This window comes from Procambarus clarkii, chromosome 63 (assembly GCF_040958095.1).
Source record: "Procambarus clarkii isolate CNS0578487 chromosome 63, FALCON_Pclarkii_2.0, whole genome shotgun sequence".
Lineage (NCBI taxonomy): Eukaryota > Metazoa > Arthropoda > Malacostraca > Decapoda > Cambaridae > Procambarus > Procambarus clarkii.
In genome coordinates, this window is record NC_091212.1 from 8,140,885 (window position 1) to 8,164,340 (window position 23,456).

The 23,456-nt window shown below is 43.6% G+C and overlaps 1 protein-coding gene across 1 annotated transcript in view; it reads left to right on the top strand.

Annotated features, from left to right (window-relative positions):
* Positions 1–7,541: 7,541 nt before the first annotated feature.
* Positions 7,542–23,456, top strand: part of LOC123765771 (probable glutamate receptor) — a 38,982-nt gene continuing 23,067 nt past the window's right edge. Inside the window, exons 1-3 of the mRNA XM_069308688.1 lie at positions 7,542–9,902; positions 10,492–10,536; positions 11,855–11,990. Of these exons, the coding sequence (XP_069164789.1) occupies positions 10,503–10,536; positions 11,855–11,990 (170 nt within the window). The 5' untranslated portion in view covers positions 7,542–9,902; positions 10,492–10,502. The remainder of the gene's footprint in view (positions 9,903–10,491; positions 10,537–11,854; positions 11,991–23,456) is intronic.

Sequence of the window (23,456 nt, forward strand, 5' to 3'; positions counted from 1 at the left end):
CTCCAACCAGCTCGTGGACAGTGGATTAATCTTCCCCGTGAGGCCTTGAGCGCCATGAGTCAAGATGGACTCATATATATGAGGCATGTTTGGTATCCATCTTCATGGGGAACTAAGCACGCCAATCACCTTGTTCTTTTTGCCTTTGTTTGTTGTTTGCCAGTTGAATTGTTATTGTTCTGACATAACCAAATTACTAATTGGCTTTCATTTTGCTCTTTTTAAACTGTAGGTAGACCGTGAAGGTGACTATGTAACCTCCCCCACTGGCACTCACTCTATCATGGGGACAGTGCCGGGCGCAAGGAATTAAATTGACTGTAATTGGCACAATTAACATGTTCACTCCTGTTAGGGCCCCCTTGATATTGTTCATAAACAGGGAAGATACTGTTTGTTTATGGTGACAAATGGAGTTGACCTGGCTTCCTTAGCTAAATGATTTTGGGGTTCTGTTTCTGTACACATTTAGGTACATGTGTATTTGTGCAACTACCCTAGCCTATATGAAGGGGACTACAGATTGTGTCAAGAAAGCTAGCTACGTTGATGCTAAAATCCCTCATCACACAGGATGGTTAGTCGTACAGAGGCATGTGATAAGTAGTCTGCACTGGCAAACTCTGGGTGCATTATGAGGATATCATCATGAACACAAGAGTGACGTGATCTAACCTTTTCCCACTAACACTCACGGGGCGGGTTTGGGGGGTCCACTACCATCGGGATATGGGTACGGGGGTTCACTACCATCATTGGATGGGTGTGGGGGTACACTGCCATCATAGGATGGGTATATATGGAGGTCTACCATCACGGGATGGGGTATGGAGGTTCACAACCATCGGAGATGGGTATGGAGGTCCACTACCATCACGGGATGGGTATGGGGGGTCCATTACCATCACGGGATGGGTATGGGGGTCCACTAGCTATCATCACGGGATGGATATAGGGGTCCACTACAATCACGGGATGGGCACGGGAGACATCTCCCGTCACGCAGGGTGCAGTCGCGCCTCCACAGATCTCCAGTATCAGCTCTTGATACTGATAATGGCTCAAAAGGGCCACCACTTACGGGCTATTCATGCCCATGCCACCTTTTGGGTGGCTTAATCTTCATCAATCAATCACTGGATGGGTATGGGGGGGATCTATTACGATCACAGAATGGGGATGAGGGCCATAACGGGATAAATATGGACTGCAGAATAAATTAACTAAACTGAAATACAGGAGCGGCAAAATATACTGAGGAGCCTACATTATGCATGAAGTGCATAATGCTGGGGACATATGGCTTAGAAAGGTCAATTTGACCCTAGATGTCGGTATTGTGGAAAGAAGCATGACTTGCGATAGTGCAGAGTCAAGATTGACAAAAGAGAAAAATTTTGCCATCTTGCTGTACTTATCGAGGCATCCACAATGCAGGTTCCTCTATGTCCCATGAAGCCCCGTGTGAGAGATTCCCCAAGCCGGTAACCATAAGCAGGGTAGACGAGGCTACGAAGGAAGGCAAGATCGTACAGCAGGAACAAGGAAGAAACAATGGAAAGACAACGATTGCCTCTGTGACCAACGTGAGGGAGAAAGTCACGGCAACGATTAAGGATAGTCTAGTGCCAGTAAGAAACGAAGCCGAAAAAGTGTACCCTCGTGGTGATGAGCTACAAGGCAGCGTAAGTTGCACACAGATTTTGGAGTACCTCAATAAGTTGGACAAGAGGATTCACGCTCTCGAAAAATTAGCTACAGCAAACAGATAGTGTGTAGTGGGGAGTGAAGTGGGGAATGAAACGGAGGGGGGAAGAAAGTAAGGAAGTGGATGGCGTATCACGGATGGAAGAGTCTCAGGAAAATGAACTATTCACTAATGATGGCAGTGTTCAACCTCGTGTGGTGGAAAATGTTGACGGAGAAGCTCAGGAAAAAGGGTTTACCAAAATAGAATTGGAAGACATTGTTAAGAATAGCGTTACTTGTGATGATAGTAGGGGGGGGGGGGTGTACAAGTGCTGAGAAAGAAGAAATTTTAAAATGTTGGGAGTCTCTGACTAAGGCGATATTGCTTATCAGTGACTTAAAATGTGGAGAGGGTTTGAACAAGGCGAAGTCGATTAGCAATGAATTGGCAAACAAAAAAATAAAAAAAAATAAAAATAAAAATTCAAATGTTTATTCAGGTAAAGTACATACATACAAGGTGTGATACAAACATTGATGGATTTATATATAGAGCTAGTACATACAATGCTTAAAGTCACTATTACGCAAAGCGTTTCGGGCAGGAAAACACAGACTAAAACTTAACACTAATTGAAATTAAAGTATAAATTGTGTTGAGATAACCGCAGCAAAGTTCAGAGTCTGGGAACATAGAGGGAAAAATTACTGCATCGCCTTTGTATTTCTCCCATGTCGGTGTTAATTGTTTCTTTGGCAGTCAAATACATTCTTGATGTACATCATGTTTTGTAACATTAGAACATAAGGATCTTATTATGCTTTCACGTGCATTATTAATTCCCACCTTTTGAAGTGAGAGGATTAATTCATTAGCTCTCTCGCCTCTCATCAATCTAATCGCCGAGGCTTCATTTATCTCTGAAATTCTATCCCCAATACTTTGTAAGTTCAATCATATCATTACCTCAGTAATAGTATTTCTCGGGACATGAAAATAATCTTGGGATTATTCTCATGGCTTCATTTTGTACCTTCTCCACCTTGTTTAGTCTGCCTTTACCAAAACAATACATGACGAGGCAACATAATAAGAGACCTCACAGTGTGCCATGTGATTACCATTGGAATGTGAAATATAGAGTATGATTAATAATTGTCGACTGTATGGGTTTGTGAGCCCCTAGAGGGACCTTATATAGACGAGGATAGAAATAGCCTAAGCTACTCTATCCTTTTGAGATGTACTTCCTTTTCTCAATAAGCTTACTTGAACTAATCTGAAAACTTAATAAATGAATTAATTCTATTAATTCATTTATTTATCAATCGCCCCCTCCCCCCAGAGAGGCATCACCCCATGGGGGGAAGGGGGATGTCATATCCCTACCCATGGGTAGCAAGCTAAGCTTGTCTTTTTGGAATGTATTTTTTAATCCATGTGCAAGCAATTATAAGTAAATCAAATGAACTTGTGTCCGGTTACTCTATTAATATAACCTATAAAGGCTCAGAACCTACATGCTGCACGAAACTGTCTCTAACTCTTTCGTTCATTTTAAAAGTTTATCTGAATCGTCTTTAATTGCAGCCATTTTGAATCCATTTTTTTAACTGAATATATTTTCCGCGTTATTTTTGTATTTGCTAATTTGCTGTCAGCGGTCAGTCCTGTGTCTAAATCATATATGTATATGGTAAATAACAGAGCACTTTGACACGCCACCATTCCCACTCGGATTTAAGTCCTCGTCGAGGCATCTAGAATATTTGTGGCCCTCGGGTAAATCCAGGTAAATACCACAACCCATTCTAATCAGTCTTTCGCGAAGCACAGTATCAAAAGGTTTGCCAAAGTCAAGGTACACAGACTGTCAATATTTTCCTCTATCAACTGCCTTAGATAATACCCTGAGCACAGCTGTATAGGTTGTGAATACTTCATTAATCCAACTTTTCAAGATGTATACAAACCATCCTGTGAGATGGGAATAATAGTTAAACCGATCACACACTAGAAGGTGAAGGGACGACGACATTTCGGTCCGTCCTGGACCATTCTCAAGACAATCAACTTGAGAATGGTCCACAGGACGGACCGAAACGTCGTCGTCCCTTCACCTTCCTAGTGTGAGGTCTGGTCAACGTACTTTAGCCACGTTATTGTGACTCATCACGTGCAATAGTTAAAACTATAGCTAGTTCTTGATCTACACTGTGTAATATCTCATATAAAATAAGGTAGCAGCACATTGCTGTGTATACCTAATTTTGCTAATTAAAAAAAATACGGTTGGCGTTTGTGATTATCGGTTTTATATATTTTCCACGATAAACGTAAAGTTAAATTAATTATGTTATTTTGAAATAATCACGCAAAACGATATATAAGCATCTTATTTACCTCGAGTTAAATTAAAAGGGGAAATTGTAAATGATAAACGAAACGTACCTGTGTGTGTACGAAAGAAGAGACGATGGAGCAAGATCACATCACACCAGAAATACTGGCCGCTGTGGCTGCCACTGGTTCCTGTTCCTTGGCTCACACCAGAAATACTGACCGCTGTGGCTGCCACTGGTTCCTGTTCCTTGGCTCACACCAGAAATCACACTGAAGAGGTCGTCGATTGATTGATTAATGAAGATTAAGCCACCCAAAAGGTGGCACGGGCATGAATAGCCCGTAAGTGGTGGCCCTTTTGAGCCATCACCAGTATCAATAGATGATACTGGAGATCTGTGGAGGTGCGACTGCACCCAGCGTGACGGGAGATGTCTCCCGGACCAAATGGTGACCAAATGGTCAAGAGGTCGTCGATTGATTGATTAATGAAGATTAAGCCACCCAAAAGGTGGCACGGGCATGAATAGCCCGTAAGTGGTGGCCCTTTTAAGCCACTACCAGTATCAAGAGTTGATACTGGAGATCTGTGGAGGTGCGAATGCACCCTGCATGACGGGAGATGTCTCCCTTATGAATGTGTTAAGATGAAGATGAAGCAACCCAAAAGGTGGCACGGGCATAAATAGCCCGTAAGTGGTGGCCATTTTAAGCCATTACCAGTATCAAGAGCTGATATTGGAGATCTGTGGAGGTGCGAATGCACCCTGCATAACGGGAGATGTCTTCCTTGTGAATGTGTTAAGATGAAGATGAAGCCACCCAAAAGGTGGCACAGGCATGAATAGCTCGTAAGTGGTGGCCATTTTAAGCCATTGCCAGTATCAAGAGCTGATATTGGAGATCTGTGGAGGTGCGAATGCACCCTGCATGACGGGAGATGTCTCCCTTGTGAATGTGTTAAGATGAAGATGAAGCCACCCAAAAGGTGGCACGGGCATGAATAGCTCGTAAGTGGTGGCCCTTTTGAGCCATCACCAGTATCAATAGATGATACTGGAGATCTGTGGAGGTGCGACTGCACCCTGCGTGACGGGAGATGTCTCCCGGACCAAATGGACGAAGAGGTCGTCGGTGTCGCCCTCCTGAGACAGTCATGCTCTCCTGAGGGAAAGAGAGGTGATGCCTCTCCCCAGAGAGGCATCACCTCCTGGGGGGGGGATGGGGGATGTCAGATCCCTACCCAGGGGTAGCAATCTAAGCTCCTATCCTTTTGGGATGTATTTTTTATTCTTAATAAACTTATTTGAATTTACCCTGGGGCAATCTTTTGGGGATTAACAACTCCACCTTTACCAAAGCACACTAACTATATTAACCGGAATTTACCTGAGAGTCACCATCTCTAGTACCTCGAAGTGGACAGGAAGCCGGCGGCTTCTCATTTATTAGATGGGATCGTATTAAATCCAGCCCTTAGTCTATTTTTGGCAGCTACTTTTTGTCAATAGTGCCAAATTGCAGCCTATCCCGCTCATCGACCCTATATCCAAACCACTACATAATTCTTATGTTCTATATCCCTCCTAAAATTAAATTTATCCAGCTTGAAGATTATGCAAGAACATAAGAATAAAATAAATTGTAGAAGGCTTATTGGACCATACAAGGCAGCTCCTACTTATATCCACCCAAGTTCATTCAGATACACCACTTACGGGCTATTCATGCCCGTGCCACCTTTTGGGTGGCTTAATCTTCATCAATCAATCTTTCAGATATATGTCTAACCTACGCTAGAAACACTCCAGCGATCCCACACCTATCATGTTAGCCGGTTGGGCCATAAATCAACAACCTTGTTTCCAAACCAGTATTTACCCTGATTTTTCCTGACTAAACTTCTTCAATTTATATATCCACTGTTACGAGTTCTGTTTTAACAAATCTATTTGTTACATGATCTATTTTAACAAATCCATGTTGTATTAATTGTTGTAGATTGTGCATAGTAAGATGCTGAACAATTACGATCAGGAATCTAGTGGTGTAGCTATGGGAGAGGGGGAGCTGTACCACCACCTGAGCACGTCTCTTCAAAAGTGCCGTCCTTTCACTACTTTTAATTCACTTGTACGATAAAAGTACAATTTTTCTGACCTTACCAATAACTAGCACAGTTGCGGGAGGATCCTTAAGCCAAGTCAAGCACACATACATTGTCATACCTTCGTTTCGACAGTGGTCTATTGATAACAGTGGTCTGCTATGATACAGTAATATATAACGTTGCAAGAAGGAACCCTAGACGAACGAGGCTATTGTAGTTGCTTCATACGGTTTTAATATTGCTGCATTTTGTTTTTCCTCGTCTCTATACCCAAATGTTGAAAGGTTGAGGGTAAATGCTTTCGTCAGTTTGAGACTCAGTAAAGAGACAAGATGGACGACCAACGCACAAGGCGACATTTATATCTGGCCAGCCGCAGGAAAAATTAACGAGTTCTTCCACATTGAAGGAGTTTAAGAGGTTTCTAAGGGAGGGAGGGCGGTAGGGAAGGAGTGAGGGAGGCCACACACCGGAGGGAACTATTTACACCAGCACCAAGAGCTGTTGAATCACTAAAGGCGACACCAATTCCGAGAGCAACAGTCGAAGCCTTCGACACACATTCTACGAAATATGAAGAAAACCTGCTCAACATATGGATTTATATGATGAACTGAGCACAGGCCTTCGTCACGTGTGAGAAGTTAGTTTAGTTCATTTATTATGCACCCCATACCCATCTTGTGGGCAGTAGTGGAAAGGGTTACAGAGGCACATAATGGGCTCAGGGACTGAACCTCACAATTCATTTAGCTAAGCAAGTTACAATCTTGATGAACTAGTTACAAAATTCAATGCACGTCATCACATCAACAATGGGCTCGATGCCGACCTCAAGTACAGTTTCTAAATTAAGCAACTGACATATGTGGAGAGCTAGTGTCACAATTGATATGTTTGTCCTGCACACCGCCCCCCATCCAGTGGGCAGCGGTGGATAGGTTACAATCACTCAGTTACTACCTACAGTTAGCAAAGAACAAGACTTCTGGCAGCAGATCATTTTGATTGAAAAATTTACACATATCTTGAACATTTGTTATAGAATTATCTCTGAATGCACATATCTTTTCACACTCCATCACACGGTGACGTGTGAGGATAGATGAAAAGTTATATTAGACAAAGATAGGCCTATACTTGAATGTAATATTAATTTTATTAAGAAAATGTTCTTCACATTATGATCATGTCCATATATTTTCCTGCAGCGCCCATAACGAGAATCCCAATAAAACAAACATTGCCATTCATGTTTAAAACCGAAGCTCATTTTATACCAGATAAATAATCATCTATACAAAATTAAAAGATAAAATGATTTAATTCAAATTTGAACTCGATTTATAAATATATCATAACAAACAATCAAACCAGACTAGGCTTTCAAGTGGGCTTATCAACGTTCTGAAACCTAACATTCCAACACTTCAACTACCGACACATTTTTTCCAACATATGGTGTGGTTAGGCATTAATGCTCTAAAGCATATTACTTATTAAGGATTGGAGTGTAAACTAGCTCGTCCACTTGCTCAGAGGGCCAACACGAGGGAGGTGATCACTGGTATAAATGTGTCAACATGTACTAGCTGGCGTCGTCGTCGTCGCCGCCGTGGTGGTGGTGGTGGGGATGTCCGGGAGAAAAGTTACAGTATGCACCCCTGATAGTGGCTGGTACATAGTGTAATGATCAGTCCCTGTTGGGGGTGTGGAGGCATTGCGTGTGTGGGTGTGGGTAGGGGGGAATGGAGGCACTGTGTGTGGAAGGGAGGGAGCGATTTGTGTGTATGTAGGGTGTGTTTGTGTGTGTGTGTAGGGGTATTTGAGTGTGTGTGTGTGTGTGTGTGTGTGTGTGTGTGTGTAGGGATATTTGTATTCACCTAGTTGTCCTTATGGGAGTTGAACTCTGGCTCTTCCGGCCCACCTCTCAACTGTCAATCATTTTTCACATTTTTGAAAATGCTGATTTTTCACACACACGCACGCACGCAATGCCTCAACACCCCCCACCCCTGATCAATGATCAACAAGGAATGATCATTGCACTATGTACCTGAAAGTGCAAGAAAAGCTTGTCCCACAGACAGACAGCAAGAAGGGCACGGGAGTCGACACACAGCGAGACAGCAACAAGCACCAGCAACAGACAGACAGACAGGCACACGGACGGGGGACCAGACGGCATTCACCGAGAATTAACAGTGAACGAAGGACATGTTCTGACTTGCTAATATTATCATGGTGGGGGACGGAAATTATGTAGTGAGGGGCACAGTCCCTTGTGGGGAGAGTCGAGGCAAGGAATGGACGGGCTCTATGGGGCGGTGGAATGGACGGGCTCTATGGGGCGGTAGAATGGACGGGCTCTATGGGGCGGTGGCATGGACGGGCTCTATGGGGCGGTGGCATGGACGGGCTCTATGGGGCGGTGGCATGGACGGGCTCTATGGGGCGGTGGCATGAACGGGCTCTACGGGGCGGTGGCATGGATGGGCTCTATGGGGCGGTGGAATGAACGGGCTCTACGGGGCGGTGGCATGGACGGGCTCTATGGGGCGGTGGCATGGACGGGCTCTATGGGGCGGTGGCATGAACGGGCTCTACGGGGCGGTGGCATGGACGGGCTCTATGGGGCGGTGGCATGGATGGGCTCTATGGTGTTAAACTACGTCGTGATTGGCCAAGTGAACCGTTGAGGACTCATCAGACCAATCACAAGGCAGGAATCTTACCGGGACGAGCTGTTGTTGTTTTTCAACCACATATTCAACTACCAATATGTAGGCATCAATGATGTAACCTCCCCCACTCTGCCATTAACCGTAGAGGTGCCGCAGGGCAGCATCTTGGGACCCCTCCTGTTTCTTATATACATCAAAGTTCTCCCTAATGTCTCTAATGTGCTTAAACCTATATTGTTTGCTGATGATACTACTCTCATCTACTCTGACCCCAACCCACTCATATTAAATAATGTTGAAAACAATGAATTAAAACAAGTTCACTTGTGGATGTCAACCAACAAACTCACACTAAACATAGAAAAGACCCACTGCGGGCCGCTCCAAGCAACAGCCTAGTGGACCAAACTCTCACAAGTCAAGCCTGGCCTCGGGGGTGGCTGTACAAGAATGTAAACACATCATGCTATGTACTCTCATAAACCCAATGTAACTTCTTGTATATATATTAATAAATAAATAAATATAAATAAGATTTGGCCACATCTGTGGTAGAAAAACTCTCCTACTTTGACAGGCTAAGATATAGCTGATATAGAAACTAGTGTGCTATTAAGCCTTTACCACTGAAGGTGATTAAGATGCTTATACAAGCTCAGGTTATAGTTACATCACAAACATTGTATAACTGATGCATTATAGGCACTCTTGGGTACAAGTCCGATATATCATCAAGTGTTCCAGTATTCGTGTATAGAGTTCAGCATGCCTCAGCCCAGGAGGGCGACAGTCAGTCAGTATGGGGACATTCTACAATATAATGTTCATGGGAGTATGTTTTCTTTATCACAAAGTTGACACACGGTGTATTCTGACACTTTCACAAAGTTGACACACGGTGTATTCTGACACTTTCACAAAGTTGACACACGGTGTATTCTGACACTTTCACAAAGTTGACACGCGGTGTATTGGCCACCTCGAGGGCCAGCCTGCGCACAGTTGCCAGGCAAGACATAAAAGGGCCGACATCGAGAGGTTTGGTCAGACGTCTCCAAATCTCCGTGTGGTCAAGGTAATGTTTTATTGGTGTAGTTACAACTAATGGTTAATGGTACACTTTGTCGGAGGAGAGTCAGCCAGAGATCTCACTTAGTTGTGCTAATGGGGGTTGAGCTTCGGCTCTTTGGTCCTGCCTCTTAACTGTCAATCATCTGATGTACAGGTTCCGGAGCCTACTTGGTTCTGTTATATTTACATTTGAAACTGTGTATGGAGTCAGCCTCCACCACATCACTGCCCAATGCATTCCGTCTGCTAACTACTCTGACACTGAACAACTTTCGATCTAATGTCTCTGTGGCTCATTGGGGTATACAGTTCCCACCTGTGTCCCTTTATTCGTGTTCTACCTGTACTAAATAATAGGTCCTGTCAATATGACAGGTCCTGTCAACATGACAGGACCTCTGGAGGGACCTGTCCTCTGTCATGTGAGCATGACAGGAGCTGTGGTGAATGTTCTGTTGTGATAACTCCGTTTAGAAGCTGAGTTTTGTTTTGAGTATATATATTTTTTTTTTGAGATATATACAAGAGTTGTTACATTCTTGTACACTATAACACTATATAACTCAAACAATGTTTACTTCGGTCTTCCACAGGTAGAGTGACGATGGTGTGCGCCTCTTTCTACCTCATCTACCTCAGTAAGTCTACTTGCTATGTCTACTTTCATAAGTAATGACCAATGGGTTTCGTAGTTCAGTTGGTAACGTTCTCGACTTACAGTCGGGGATCCCAGGGGTCGATTCCCGGAGCGGGAGAGAAATGGTTGAGAATGGTTTTTTTTTCACCTATTGTCTCTATTCACCTAGCAGTAAATAGGTACCCGGGAGTTAGGCAACTGTTGTGGGGATGCATCCTGGGAAAGGTCAGTACTTCCCCCTGGGCGAGACGTCGATATAACCTAATCCTAAAAACGTATATACACAGGCTTCGTGTCCCCCAAAACATGAATTATTATGTAATTATGCCCCCTGGGGTATAAGCGATGCTATATACAACTTTGAGACAGAGGTCCCCCCATGCACCAAGAGAGCAGTTATCATGCTCATATCGCCTGAAACTATAGAATGCAATTTAGCAACGGACTGGAGACCAACAATGCACGGTGTTACTTGATTTTTCAACCATGTTCCCCCCTCTTTTACCTCTATTTTTATTTGTTCTCAACACATTTTATTATTTTTACCCATTAGTTTTAAGCTTTAGTCATTAATGTTTTTCCTGCCCGAAACGCTTTGCGTAATAGTGGCTTTAGGCATTGTATGTACTAGCTCTATCTATTAACCCAACAAACTTTGTAAAATCTCTTTATGTATGTACCTTACCTAAATAAACATTTATTATTATTTATTATTATTATTATTACAATGGTCCAGGACGGACCGAAACGTGGTCGTCCCTTCACCTTCTAGTGTGTGGTCTGGTCAACTTACTTTAGCCACGTTATTGTGACTCATCGCCTGCACGTTGTTACGTCAACAAAATCTGGCAAAAGAGTGGATAATAACAGCCAATAGAAGTAGAGAAAGCTCTATTCATCCACAGATCTTCAGTACCAGCTACTGGTACTGGTAATAGGTTCAAACAGCCGCCACTTACGGGCTATTCATGCCCGTGCCACCTCTTGGGTGGCTTAGTCTACACCAATCAGAGTCCTCGCCTTGCTGGCCATAATGATTCCTTCACGATGATACACTAAAGCAACTTCTGAGAAGGAACGCATGAAAAAAATGTACAGTAGTTGTAAAACATGACGACCAAACCATATTAAAATATATGTAAAATAAATTGTTGTAAAATAAAAATTATTATATTGTCTTTACGTTGTGAAATAAAAAATTACATTACGTTGCCAAATATTTTATTAAATGAGCTTGACTGTGAAAAAAGACAAAATCAAATAACATTAAAAAAAGAACAGTGTTATTATAAATAAATAAACTATTGTTGTTATTATAGTGTGCGATATGTGGGTTATACCCGGAGCAGCAAAACCTAGCGACCTCCCACTCCTATACCAGCCGTCACACTGGGCTCCAAGTCTAGCCAGCGCCACCACCACCACCTCACCACCCTCCTCCTCCTACAGCCACAGGTAACTGGTTACCCGTCATCTGATTGGCTAATGGTAATGCAGCCCGTCCTCCAAAAATGGGGAGGTAAATGTAACAGCACAAATAAGTGCAATTATGTACTATTCATAGCAGTCAGGAATTGTACTTATTTTCACTTAGTATTAAACCGTACTGTCAAATATATTGTGAATATTTGAGTTTACCTGAATAAAAAACCACGACCTAACCTAACCTTCTTAGTGTATGAGGACAAGCATTTTATTGCTGAGTTAGCAGCAGCCCACAGTTGCTACAACAACGTCCGCACCAGGCCAAGCCCCTCTCCACTGGGGGCCCAACACACAGGTGGAAATGTCAGGTGGAGATCTCAGACAACGGTACAGAATACTTAATGAATTGTACAAGGAGAATATTAACAACCTTCCAACGTCTGTGATACCAGAGGCCGTGTTCACCGTCTGCTCTACTACAACAGAGGCCGTGTTTACCGCCTGCTCTACTACACCAGAGGCCGTGTTCACCGCCTGCTCTACTACACCAGAGGCCATGTTCACCGCCTGCTCTACTACACCAGAGGCCGTGTTCACCGCCTGCTCTACTACACCAGAGGCCATGTATTCGTTTGCCTTGTTCGGGTTGAATGTAGACACAGTAGTCGCTTCTGTATATATTTATTGAGTGAGGCAAACAGGTGTATAACTGGCCAGCCGAGGTCCACCTACTCTGGGTCTGTGAGGATAACTGAGGCTGCTGGGAGCATGCTTGATGCTCCTCTGTCTGGCATGACGTCAGAGGCCTACTTGCCTGTGATTGGTTACATTTCAACTGACAGAATTTGAGTATAACACCGCTCGGACACGCTACCAAGTCGACGTCCCTTGTCGACAAGCTCTGGCTAGCTATATAGTTACAATGATACTGAAAGGACCTCGGTGGCATACAATAATGGCTTACATGTGAAATTTGCATAATAAAACATTGAAAGAAGATCAGGTGTGCGTAATACAAACAACTCGGCATATATGCACCAAAAAAAAAATTCATCATAATAGGTGAAAATCATGGTAACAATGCTTTGATTAAATCAGAGTATTAAGAACATGTGTATGTCTACTGATCAGATATGAACAATACAACTCAAGGTATTGCCTAAACAAAATTATTAACATGTGTCAATGGCATGTGCTTGAAAACCATACAAAATTAAACAATTATTACATTAATAGAACAAAGTTCTGACCTAACAACCACAATTGAATTTCAAGATAGATAATTTTTTTTTTTCTCTTTTTTTTTTCTGAAATAATACAATATATTTACAAGACCAATGTACAATATATATAATGTGCAATATATTTACAAGCATATACAAGACCTGGATCAAGAAGACTAACATCTGCGTGATAGCAGTCAGGATTCACTGGCCTCAATGTGGTTGCTAGAACAATAATAACTCTTATGACAAGCACTGTAAAAATACAAATGGTAGTAGACTTAACAATGGCATCTAATTCATAACAAAATAAAGTTGAGAAAAACTATACATTATATATAATGGTAATAATAAGACACATGTGGTAGAAATACTGCAATTGAGTTTTTTTTTTTTTTTTTCAAAACAAACAGAATAACTACAGAGTGCATTCAATTATAAATTCTGCGGATATCTACACCTAGCTCATCCAGAGCACTATACAACTCTGGCTCTGACTGAAGGTCCGGAACAGATGAAACTTCATGTGACAAACTATCATCTTGAGAGATATCCTCGTTAACATCTAGCCAATGGACGTGTGGTGAGTGCACGGTTGAAACGAGAGGTCTAGATCTAAGATTATAATTGCTAGTATGGGGTTGCTGAACATCAAGTGGTCTGTCAACCACAGAAGGTGGTGTCCGAGTAGGAGTATCTGTCTGGGTAAGTTCATTGTCATCTTCCTCATCAGTCTCGTCAACAGTCATTTTAGCTAACTTCATGTGGTCTAAATGTTCATTTATGTACTCTCCTGTTAACAAGTTCTTAAGTCTGTATTTGTTACCTTTAATAAGCTCGATTACCTTATATGGACCCAAAAATTTCTTAGTTAACTTGTACATAGGACCAGACCTGTGTTGGTTAAGTATCATTACTACAGATCCAATAGTTATTTTATTGGGTTTAGCTCGTGCATTCCTTGCTAGAGTGAACTCGGCTGTTGCTTTGGACAGTTGTTCTCGTATTTTCTTGAATACTAATTGCATTTGTCTACGCTTCACTTGAACAAAATCATCTACGTTATATAAGGGAGTAGGAGGTACGTTAATCAATTCATTAGGGAGGATCTTATCTGTACCATAAAGAATAGCGTGAGGTGTGTCACCAGTAGAAACATTAATTGAAGAATTTATAGCACACTGAATTAAGGGTATAAAATCATCCCAATTGTTGTTATCAAAATTCAACGTGACTCTCAAGGCATCTAACACTTTCCTGTTAGTACGTTCAGCTAGTCCATTACTTGCCGGATGATAAGGCATGATGCTACATTTTTTGATGTTATATAAATCACACAAGCTAGTTAGAATACTATTACTGAATTCCGGACCATTATCTGAAAGGATTACTTTAGGCATACTATATCTACAAATTATTTGGTCATGGAATGCGCTGGCTATGGTTTCTGCTGTTTTGTTCGGGATAGGAACTAGTTCGCAAAACCGTGAAAAATTATCGACCATTACAAGCAAATGTTTGTTCCCTTTCTCTGTTTCCGCAAAATTTGTCAATAAATCCATCGATATTCGTTCCCAAGGAGCTTTAGTTGCTGGGTACACCTGAATTGGATTAGGTCCTGAAACATGTCCCTTGTGCTGTAAACAAGTTAAACATCTGTCAACATAATGAGCAATCTCCTTAGCCATTTTTGGCCAAAAATATTTCAATCGACCTTGTTGGAGTGTACGATCCTTTCCTGGATGTGCACTTGCAGGAGCATCATGGATAATTTTTAACACAGTTGGTACCAAGACAGCTGGAACAACTAACTGACAACATTTCCTCGGGGCTGTCCCTAGCTTTACTACTCTACACAGTAAATTGTCCAACATAACTAGTTCTTTCAATGGTACTGGTGGTTTATGAATCGGGCGAGTGTCTTGCTTAGTCAAAAATTTAATGACGGGTGCCCATATGGGGTCTTGTCTTTGTTCCGTTTCTACTACTGTAGCATCTAATGCTGGGTAATTTAACTGAATCGCAGCTACGTGTCGAGAAAACGCATCGGCTACAACATTTTGCTTTCCTGGAATATATCCAAATGTGGGATTGAATTCTTGAATTGTGAGCAAATATCTAGCAAACTTTCCAACTGGATTCTTATTTTTGAACAAGGGAATTAATGGTTGGTGATCTGTAAGAACATGAACTGGGTAATTATAAATTGTATCCTTGAAATGTTTAAGTGCCCAAACAACTGCCAAGGCTTCTCGTTCTGTTGCACTATAATTTTTCTCTTCTTTAGATAATGTGCGGCTAGCATAAGCTATTGCGTGATCTCTGTGACCTTCTGTTTGAAGTAATGCAGCACCTAAACCTATGTCACTAGCATCTGTAACCAACGTAAAAGGTTTAGAAAAATCTGGATACCTAAGGACAGGTGACGAAATCAAGGCTGCTTTGAGTTTTTTGAATGACTGATCCTGGGCCTCTCCCCAAACAAAGGGTTCATCTTTTCTTTGCAACTTGTAAAGCGGAGCGGCTATAATAGAGAATCCAGCAATAAATGAACGATAAAATCCTACAAGACCTGTGAACTGTCTTACGGCTTCTGCGGTACGAGGTGTTGGAAAATCACGGGCAGCAATAATTTTTGATTCATTCAATGTAATACCTGAAGGTGTAACTGTATGACCTAGGAAATTAATCTTTTGCTTTAAAAATGAACATTTTGCAAGCTTTATTTTTAAATTAGCTTCAGCGAGCTTTGCAAGTACTTTTTCAAGGTTCTGGAAATGAGTCTGAACATCTTGCGACATGATTATGAGATCATCAAGGTAAACTAGAAGCGTACTTCCTATCAATCTACGAAATAGATTTGTCATGAGCCGTGAAAAGGTTATTGGACTACTACGCAAACCAAACGGCATTCTTTTGAAATGAAAATGACCATTGGGAGTACTAAAGGCTGTCAATTGTTTACTTTCCTCATCAAGGGGGATTTGCCAGAATCCCTGCAACAAATCTAACGTTGAGAATACTTTGTTTCGACCAATACTTTGCAACAAATCATTTAGAACTGGAAGTGGGAAACGATCAGGTATTGTTACTCTGTTAAGCTTGCGATAATCGATTACAGGTCTCCAAGTCCCATCTCGCTTTGGTACAAGAATCAATGGAGCGTTCCATGGCGAATTACTCGATTCAATTACATCACTCTGTAACATTTCTTCTACAAGTCTATCTGCTTCTGCTCTCTGAGAATGGGGAAGTCGGTAAGCTGGTACATAAATAGGCGTAGTTCCTTGTTCAAGGGGAATTTTATGTGTAATAAGAGGAGTGAGACCTAATTTTTCTCCTGGTAGAGCAACAACAGCTCTATTCTTGTTCAAAATTTTCAAAAGCTGAGCCACAGAGTCAGGAAAATCAGTAGGACTGAGGTGTTGCGCTTGCACCTCTGGCTGAGATCCCTGTTCTCCTGGTGTGAGTGTACAAACAGTATGATCCATGGAGACATCATCCACAACTCGCACCGGTAACGAGTAATGGGCAAAATCTACAACATGGGTACCAGACTGGAGATGGATATCGGCATTACTTGTGTTCGCGATAAAAAGTGAGACAGTACCATCCTGCACTGTGTGCCAGGAGGGTTCAACAAATGTACCATTCACTTTACATGTTTCACTTTCCGCAATCACATCCGACAACTCAGGCACTCCCTGAACCTTAACTCTTATTCTGGTGAGAGAATGAGGGTGTAGCACAGTGTCAGTAGCCATGGAACCACTGACTTCAGAGATGGAAGCTGCCAGGCGAGCGAGACAACGAGAATCCGTTAGGGCGTCCCCTTCCAGAAAGTCCCGATACTCATTCTCCTTAACAACTGCACAACTACTATGCTTCAATCGAGTGCCTGTTTTCTCGGGTATGCTACCACGACAATGATCTGACAAACCTACGCTTGCAAGGCGGGTGTCAACAAAATTAACATAATCTGATTGAAGGTTGAACTCGTGGCCCTGTCGATACATGCTACACAAGGGTATGACATGGTCTTTGATACTTATGTTCCAACGATGGGGAAACAATGCAATATTTTCATCAATCATGGTGTACAGACCTAAGAGAATGTCTCCAGGAAAATGAATAATGTCAACAACTAAACATGTTATAGACAATGTGACATCATTGAACTTGAGTGGGAGGTCAATTTCACCCTGAACTTTTACTTTATTTCCTGAAATACCACTTAGAAAAGGTATGTGTGACTGTTTTAAAATAGTAGGGTGCATACTTTCAATGTCTCTAAGAGCTGAGGGCTTGACAATATTAATTTTTGCACCTGAGTCAAGAAAAACTTTTAAAACTCTACCATGTACAATGGCTGATACAAGGGGACCATCACTTGAGACTGGACAAGTTACTATTTTTGACTTATGTTGTCTGGGATATCTGCGTCTTGTTTGTGTCAAATTTACTGTGGATCCGTCAACATCTACAACTGGTCTAGAGTCAGTGTCCTCCTCTGTCAAGTGTCCAAATCTATTTTGGGTAGCTACTGAATACACAGGGAGGGCACTAGGATTGGCTAGCTTGAATTGGTTAGCGGATGGCCTTGGGGGTTTCCCGACGACATGGAGTGAACATTCTGAGCTCCAGCATTCTGTGACTGAGCATTATAATTTGAAGTTGCATTATAGCTGGGCTGGGAGTTGTAATTACGAGAGTTCTGATAATGTCTTGGACGCTGTGAGCCTCGCCAAGACTGACCATGGGAGTTACGAGGTGGAGATGTCCTTTGCCTAGCTCTACAATCCGCAGTGTGGTGACCAACTTGTTTATGGTACGTGCAATATGGAAGCCTAGAATGATTAGATTGATGAGGGGGCCGAGAGAATTGTCTAGGAGGTGATGATCTAGGGGCGGACCAACAGTCCCTTGCAAGGTGGTTACTCTTACCACAATGCCAACATGAGGGAGTGGATGGTTGTGGACTATGGCGTTTCGGCATTTTATGAGGCGGCGAATTTGACTGGGGGCTACGAGCATGGGTACGCTTCTGCGACCAAGAGTTTTGAGAATTTGTGGGAGGATGCTGAGAACTTGTAACTACATTTACAGCATCAGAGGGTGGCAACAGTTGAGCACTTCGGGGAGCTAGTTTATCGGCGGCATTGTTAATAGCCTCAAACACTTCACCAATTTCATGTTTAACACCAAAATTTTGTTGCTCAACGATTGGTTTTGTATGCTCGGGGGCAAAATGCATTAAAGTACCAAATGCTATCATTTTGGCCATAGCCTCAGGGGACAGATTATTGTCTTTATCTAACCAAGTTGAATTATTCATAGCAGAAACTAAGGCATACAGATACTGATCGAGACGGCTAGTAAACGCATTAAACGATTCACCAGGCTGCATGGTGGCATTGGCAATTTTCTTGACTAACCTATATGGGTCTAGGTCTCCTTTATTAACAAAGCGACGGCGAAAGAAATCCTTAAATTCAGGCCAAGACTGGAGGCTAACAATGGCTTTCTCATCAACAACAAAACGTGCATCACCTTTGGTTGTGTCCACAGCTGACCGTGCAATTGCTAAGTATTCGGCATCAGTAGGCTTAGAAAAACGTGCAACAGTTTTCGCTTCAACCTTACTAAACCATGACTCTAATAAGCGGGATTCCCCAGCAAAAAGAGGAATAGCCATTTCCTGAGCTGATCTCTGGCCATTGGGACGAGCAACTGTTCCCATTGATTCTGAAGGGGTTTCAACAGTGGTAGGCATTGTCACAGCCGTGGAAGTAATATTTGAACGCAGATTATAATTAAGTGCACCTGGCATCAGAAATAGTATACACAAAAATAAACACAAAAAATATCAACTTGGCTAAAGTAAAAATGGCAGAAATAAAATTATTAAATTGGGCTAGGCAAGAAAATAATTAAGAACAAGCAAATTGTAAACTAAATTTAGCAATCTTTCATTAAAAAAATGACTGGAATTAGATGTATGTAAATTAATTAAACCAGACTAAGCACAGCAATTTAGAATAAAAACTGGGAAATGCAATTGCAAAATTTCATTAAAAAGATTCAACACAACAAGTGGCAATGCAAGAAATATGGATGTAGCACATAAACTGGACACAGGAATGTATATAACTCCTATGGTAAAAGTTTAAAATAAAATGCTTAAAGGATAAATTTCAAGTTAGGTCTGGAGAAATTAAAAAAAATTATATTGCACAAATCCTTAACTGCTACTAAAACAAGGATTTCTTAATTCACTGGAATTTAAATTTACCAATAACACTCTAGGAGAACAATTAAAATTCAATGAAATTACTGTAAGAAGCAGGAATGTTGAAATCACACAGGAAAACTGTGGGGAGTGCAGTACTGAACCAGCTCCAATATTTAACAAGTCACTGAATGGTTAATTCACAGGATATTATGGGAATTATTACATAAGTCACTTTTTAACACTTGGCACGTTGTTCTCAACTAGCAATTACTTATCTCAGGGTTGTAATTTATGAGGATCACCAGTAGCCAAAGTAGGAGAAGCGTCGTGAAGATCTGAAGAGGCCCATGTGAGGCGTGTTTACAAACTGGATGCGACGGCAGCGCTCCTGGCGGCGGTGGCGCGAGACTCAGGGACCCCACACTGTTCAGGCTAGAGGCACGAAGATAAATTCTGACGACGACAATATTGCGACGATGGAATAACCAGTTGATACCTGCGACGATGGCTGACGACGATTGCAGTAGCTTGCACCCTCACGAAGCTTGATACTGTCAGCTTGGGTGGCGGTGGTGGTGGTGGTGGGTGTAATAGGTGGTTCCCACGTGGTGGCGCGAGGTTCAAAAATGGCTGGCGCGGGAAGCTTCCTTCCTCCTCACTGATGAGTGAGCGTTCTCACAGGAAAATATTGACCCTTACTTCTAAAAACGTTAGCCTGGAGTAGTGGTTGATGGCAGGACCCCGGTCTGGCACAATATTTGATGCGTGGGTGGCAGGATGGCGGCTTATGGCGGTGGCGGTGGCGGCGGTTTTGGCTGGAACACGAGGCGATGCTGGGTACTGGAACTTTTGCTTCCAGAAAAAAATTTCTGGATCCCACCGCTGCCACCAGTATTCGTTTGCCTTGTTCGGGTTGAATGTAGACACAGTAGTCGCTTCTGTATATATTTATTGAGTGAGGCAAACAGGTGTATAACTGGCCAGCCGAGGTCCACCTACTCTGGGTCTGTGAGGATAACTGAGGCTGCTGGGAGCATGCTTGATGCTCCTCTGTCTGGCATGACGTCAGAGGCCTACTTGCCTGTGATTGGTTACATTTCAACTGACAGAATTTGAGTATAACACATGTTCACCGCCTGCTCTACTACACCAGAGGCCATGTTCACCGCCTGCTCTACTACACCAGAGGCCATGTTCACCGCCTGCTCTACTACACCAGAGGCCATGTTCACCGTCTGCTCTACTACAACAGAGGCCATGTTCACCGCCTGCTCTACTACACCAGAGGCCATGTTCACCGCCTGCTCTACTACACCAGAGGCCATGTTCACCGCCTGCTCTACTACACCAGAGGCCATGTTCACCGCCTGCTCTACTACACCAGAGGCCATGTTCACCGTCTGCTCTACTACAACAGAGGCCATGTTTACCACCTGCTCTACTACACCAGAGGCCATGTTCACCGCCTGCTCTACTACACCAGAGGCCATGTTCACCGCCTGCTCTACTACACCAGAGGCCGTGTTCACCGTCTGCTCTACTACACCAGAGGCCGTGTTCACCACCTGCTCTACTACACCAGAGGCCGTGTTCACCGCCTGCTCTACTACAACAGAGGCCATGTTTACCACCTGCTCTACTACACCAGAGGCCATGTTCACCGTCTGCTCTACTACACCAGAGGCCATGTTCACCACCTGCTCTACTACACCAGAGGCCGTGTTCACCGCCTGCTCTACTACAACAGAGGCCATGTTTACCACCTGCTCTACTACACCAGAGGCCATGTTCACCGCCTGCTCTACTACACCAGAGGCCATGTTCACCGCCTGCTCTACTACACCAGAGGCCATGTTCACCGCCTGCTCTACTACACCAGAGGCCATGTTCACCGCCTGCTCTACTACAACAGAGGCCGTGTTCACCACCTGCTCTACTACAACAGAGGCCGTGTTCACCACCTGCTCTACTACACCAGAGGCCGTGTTCACCGCCTGCTCTACTACACCAGAGGCCGTGTTCACCGTCTGCTCTACTACACCAGAGGCCGTGTTCACCACCTGCTCTACTACACCAGAGGCCGTGTTCACCGTCTGCTCTACTACAACAGAGGCCGTGTTCACCACCTGCTCTACTACAACAGAGGCCGTGTTCACCGCCTGCTCTACTACACCAGAGGCCGTGTTCACCGCCTGCTCTACTACACCAGAGGCCATGTTCACCGCCTGCTCTACTACACCAGAGGCCATGTTCACCGCCTGCTCTACTACAACAGAGGCCATTTTTACCACCTGCTCTACTACACCAGAGGCCATGCTCACCGCCTGCTCTACTACAACAGAGGCCAACCCTACACCAGCCACTCCTGTCAACCCGACCCCGGCAAACGCCAGCACTTCGACGGCTCCTCAACCGATCTCAACACCTGCTGAACCATCAATTGTCATCGTACCTGCAAGTCAACCATCACCAATCTCACAAAAGTCTGACCCAGCCCTGACGACAGCAAAGGCAGCTGAAAACACAGACGGAGCAGCAAGCCCGCTATCTTTCAATTTGTGTGGGACAAAAGGGAAATTATTCAACCCTTATATGTCCCTCAGGTTGCAAACATCAAATCAACACCCCAGAGTGGCGGAATTTCAAGTACCAGTGCGGGACCAAATCTTAGAAAACTCAAATGAACTTCTCTACTCAGCCTACGACCAAGTCTCGTTCAGAGAAGTGGCCTCAGAAGGCCTGTCTAACCCCAGGAGATTCTTAATCTACAACATCTGGAACCCGGCCGCGCCACTGGACGTCATCGATGTGGTTGACCGGACGATCACACACAAAGAAGCAGACGGCATCGAGACTGTAACCCACGTAGACAAGAAAAGCTTAAGACAAACAATATGCAGTCGTGTATGGCGCCCTCCTGAAGGTGAAGTCAACATACCATCAATAGTGAAAGAAGCACCAAACAGAAAGACGAAATGACCCTAAACAAGCCAACTGCAGAACTGTGACCAACTGAAGGCAGCTGCCTTCTTCCCCCACTTTAGGGGGATGGGGATCTGATTTTGCTCGTTTTGAGGTGGTGGAATCCCTGCAAGCTTCAGAACAGACCGACGTGGAAGACAGAAGACAGAAGACTCCAGCTTCAAAGAAGAAAGAAGACTTCAGCCTCAAAGAAGAAAGAAAACTCCACACATCAAGAGGAAAGAGAACCTCACATCGCCGCCCCTCCCTCGGGACCCTGAAGGTGTTCAGGAAGCCTCATTTACGCCTCGCAGCTGGGTCTAGCCCTGGCTCTGTCTCTCCAACTCCGACGTTTCCTCTCATCCAGGCTATTCTTCAACTATACCCACTTCAACGCTCACCCCAATGGGTACCTTGTCCTATATTTAGTTCGTTCATCGTTCCAACACACAGGCAACTGCAGTTCAGACCTCCAGCACACCAACCAACCAATCAGCGGCCCCGAGCGCCGCCATCCTGATCCCTCTACTGACTAGTCTTCTACGAAGCTGGCAGGAACAGACGTCACCAAGTATGTAACTGTACTCAAAAGACTACTAGAAGCAAATAGTCTACCCAAGATGTCGGTCCCAGAGGTACTTTTATCGGCTTCACAAGTTACCTCAACTCAACCAGAACAAACCCCAACATCAGCAGCAACCGAAGCAATGATACCAACGCCTCCCCCAGTGGCGGATCCGACAACGGTGTTAGCAGCACCAGTGACCCAGGCACCAACCACCACCCGGACCAACTCCACCCCAGACCGGACAGCCCAGCAACCAATGGAAGCCTCGACGCCCTTCGCCAACAGGCGAGTGATACCGGCAAAAAAGAAACTAAATAATCACCAATCGACTGAAACAATAACAAAGCCAATAAATGATCCAGACACCGAGGACCTTGAAATCACCTACACGGAAACTGAATTTGATGTGAAGCCACGCACTTCAGATAAGAGTACATCCTGTTATTGTCTCTTCCTCGACGAAAGTATTGAATTCAACGGCAACAGCAGAACAATAACTTGGCCTTAGCATC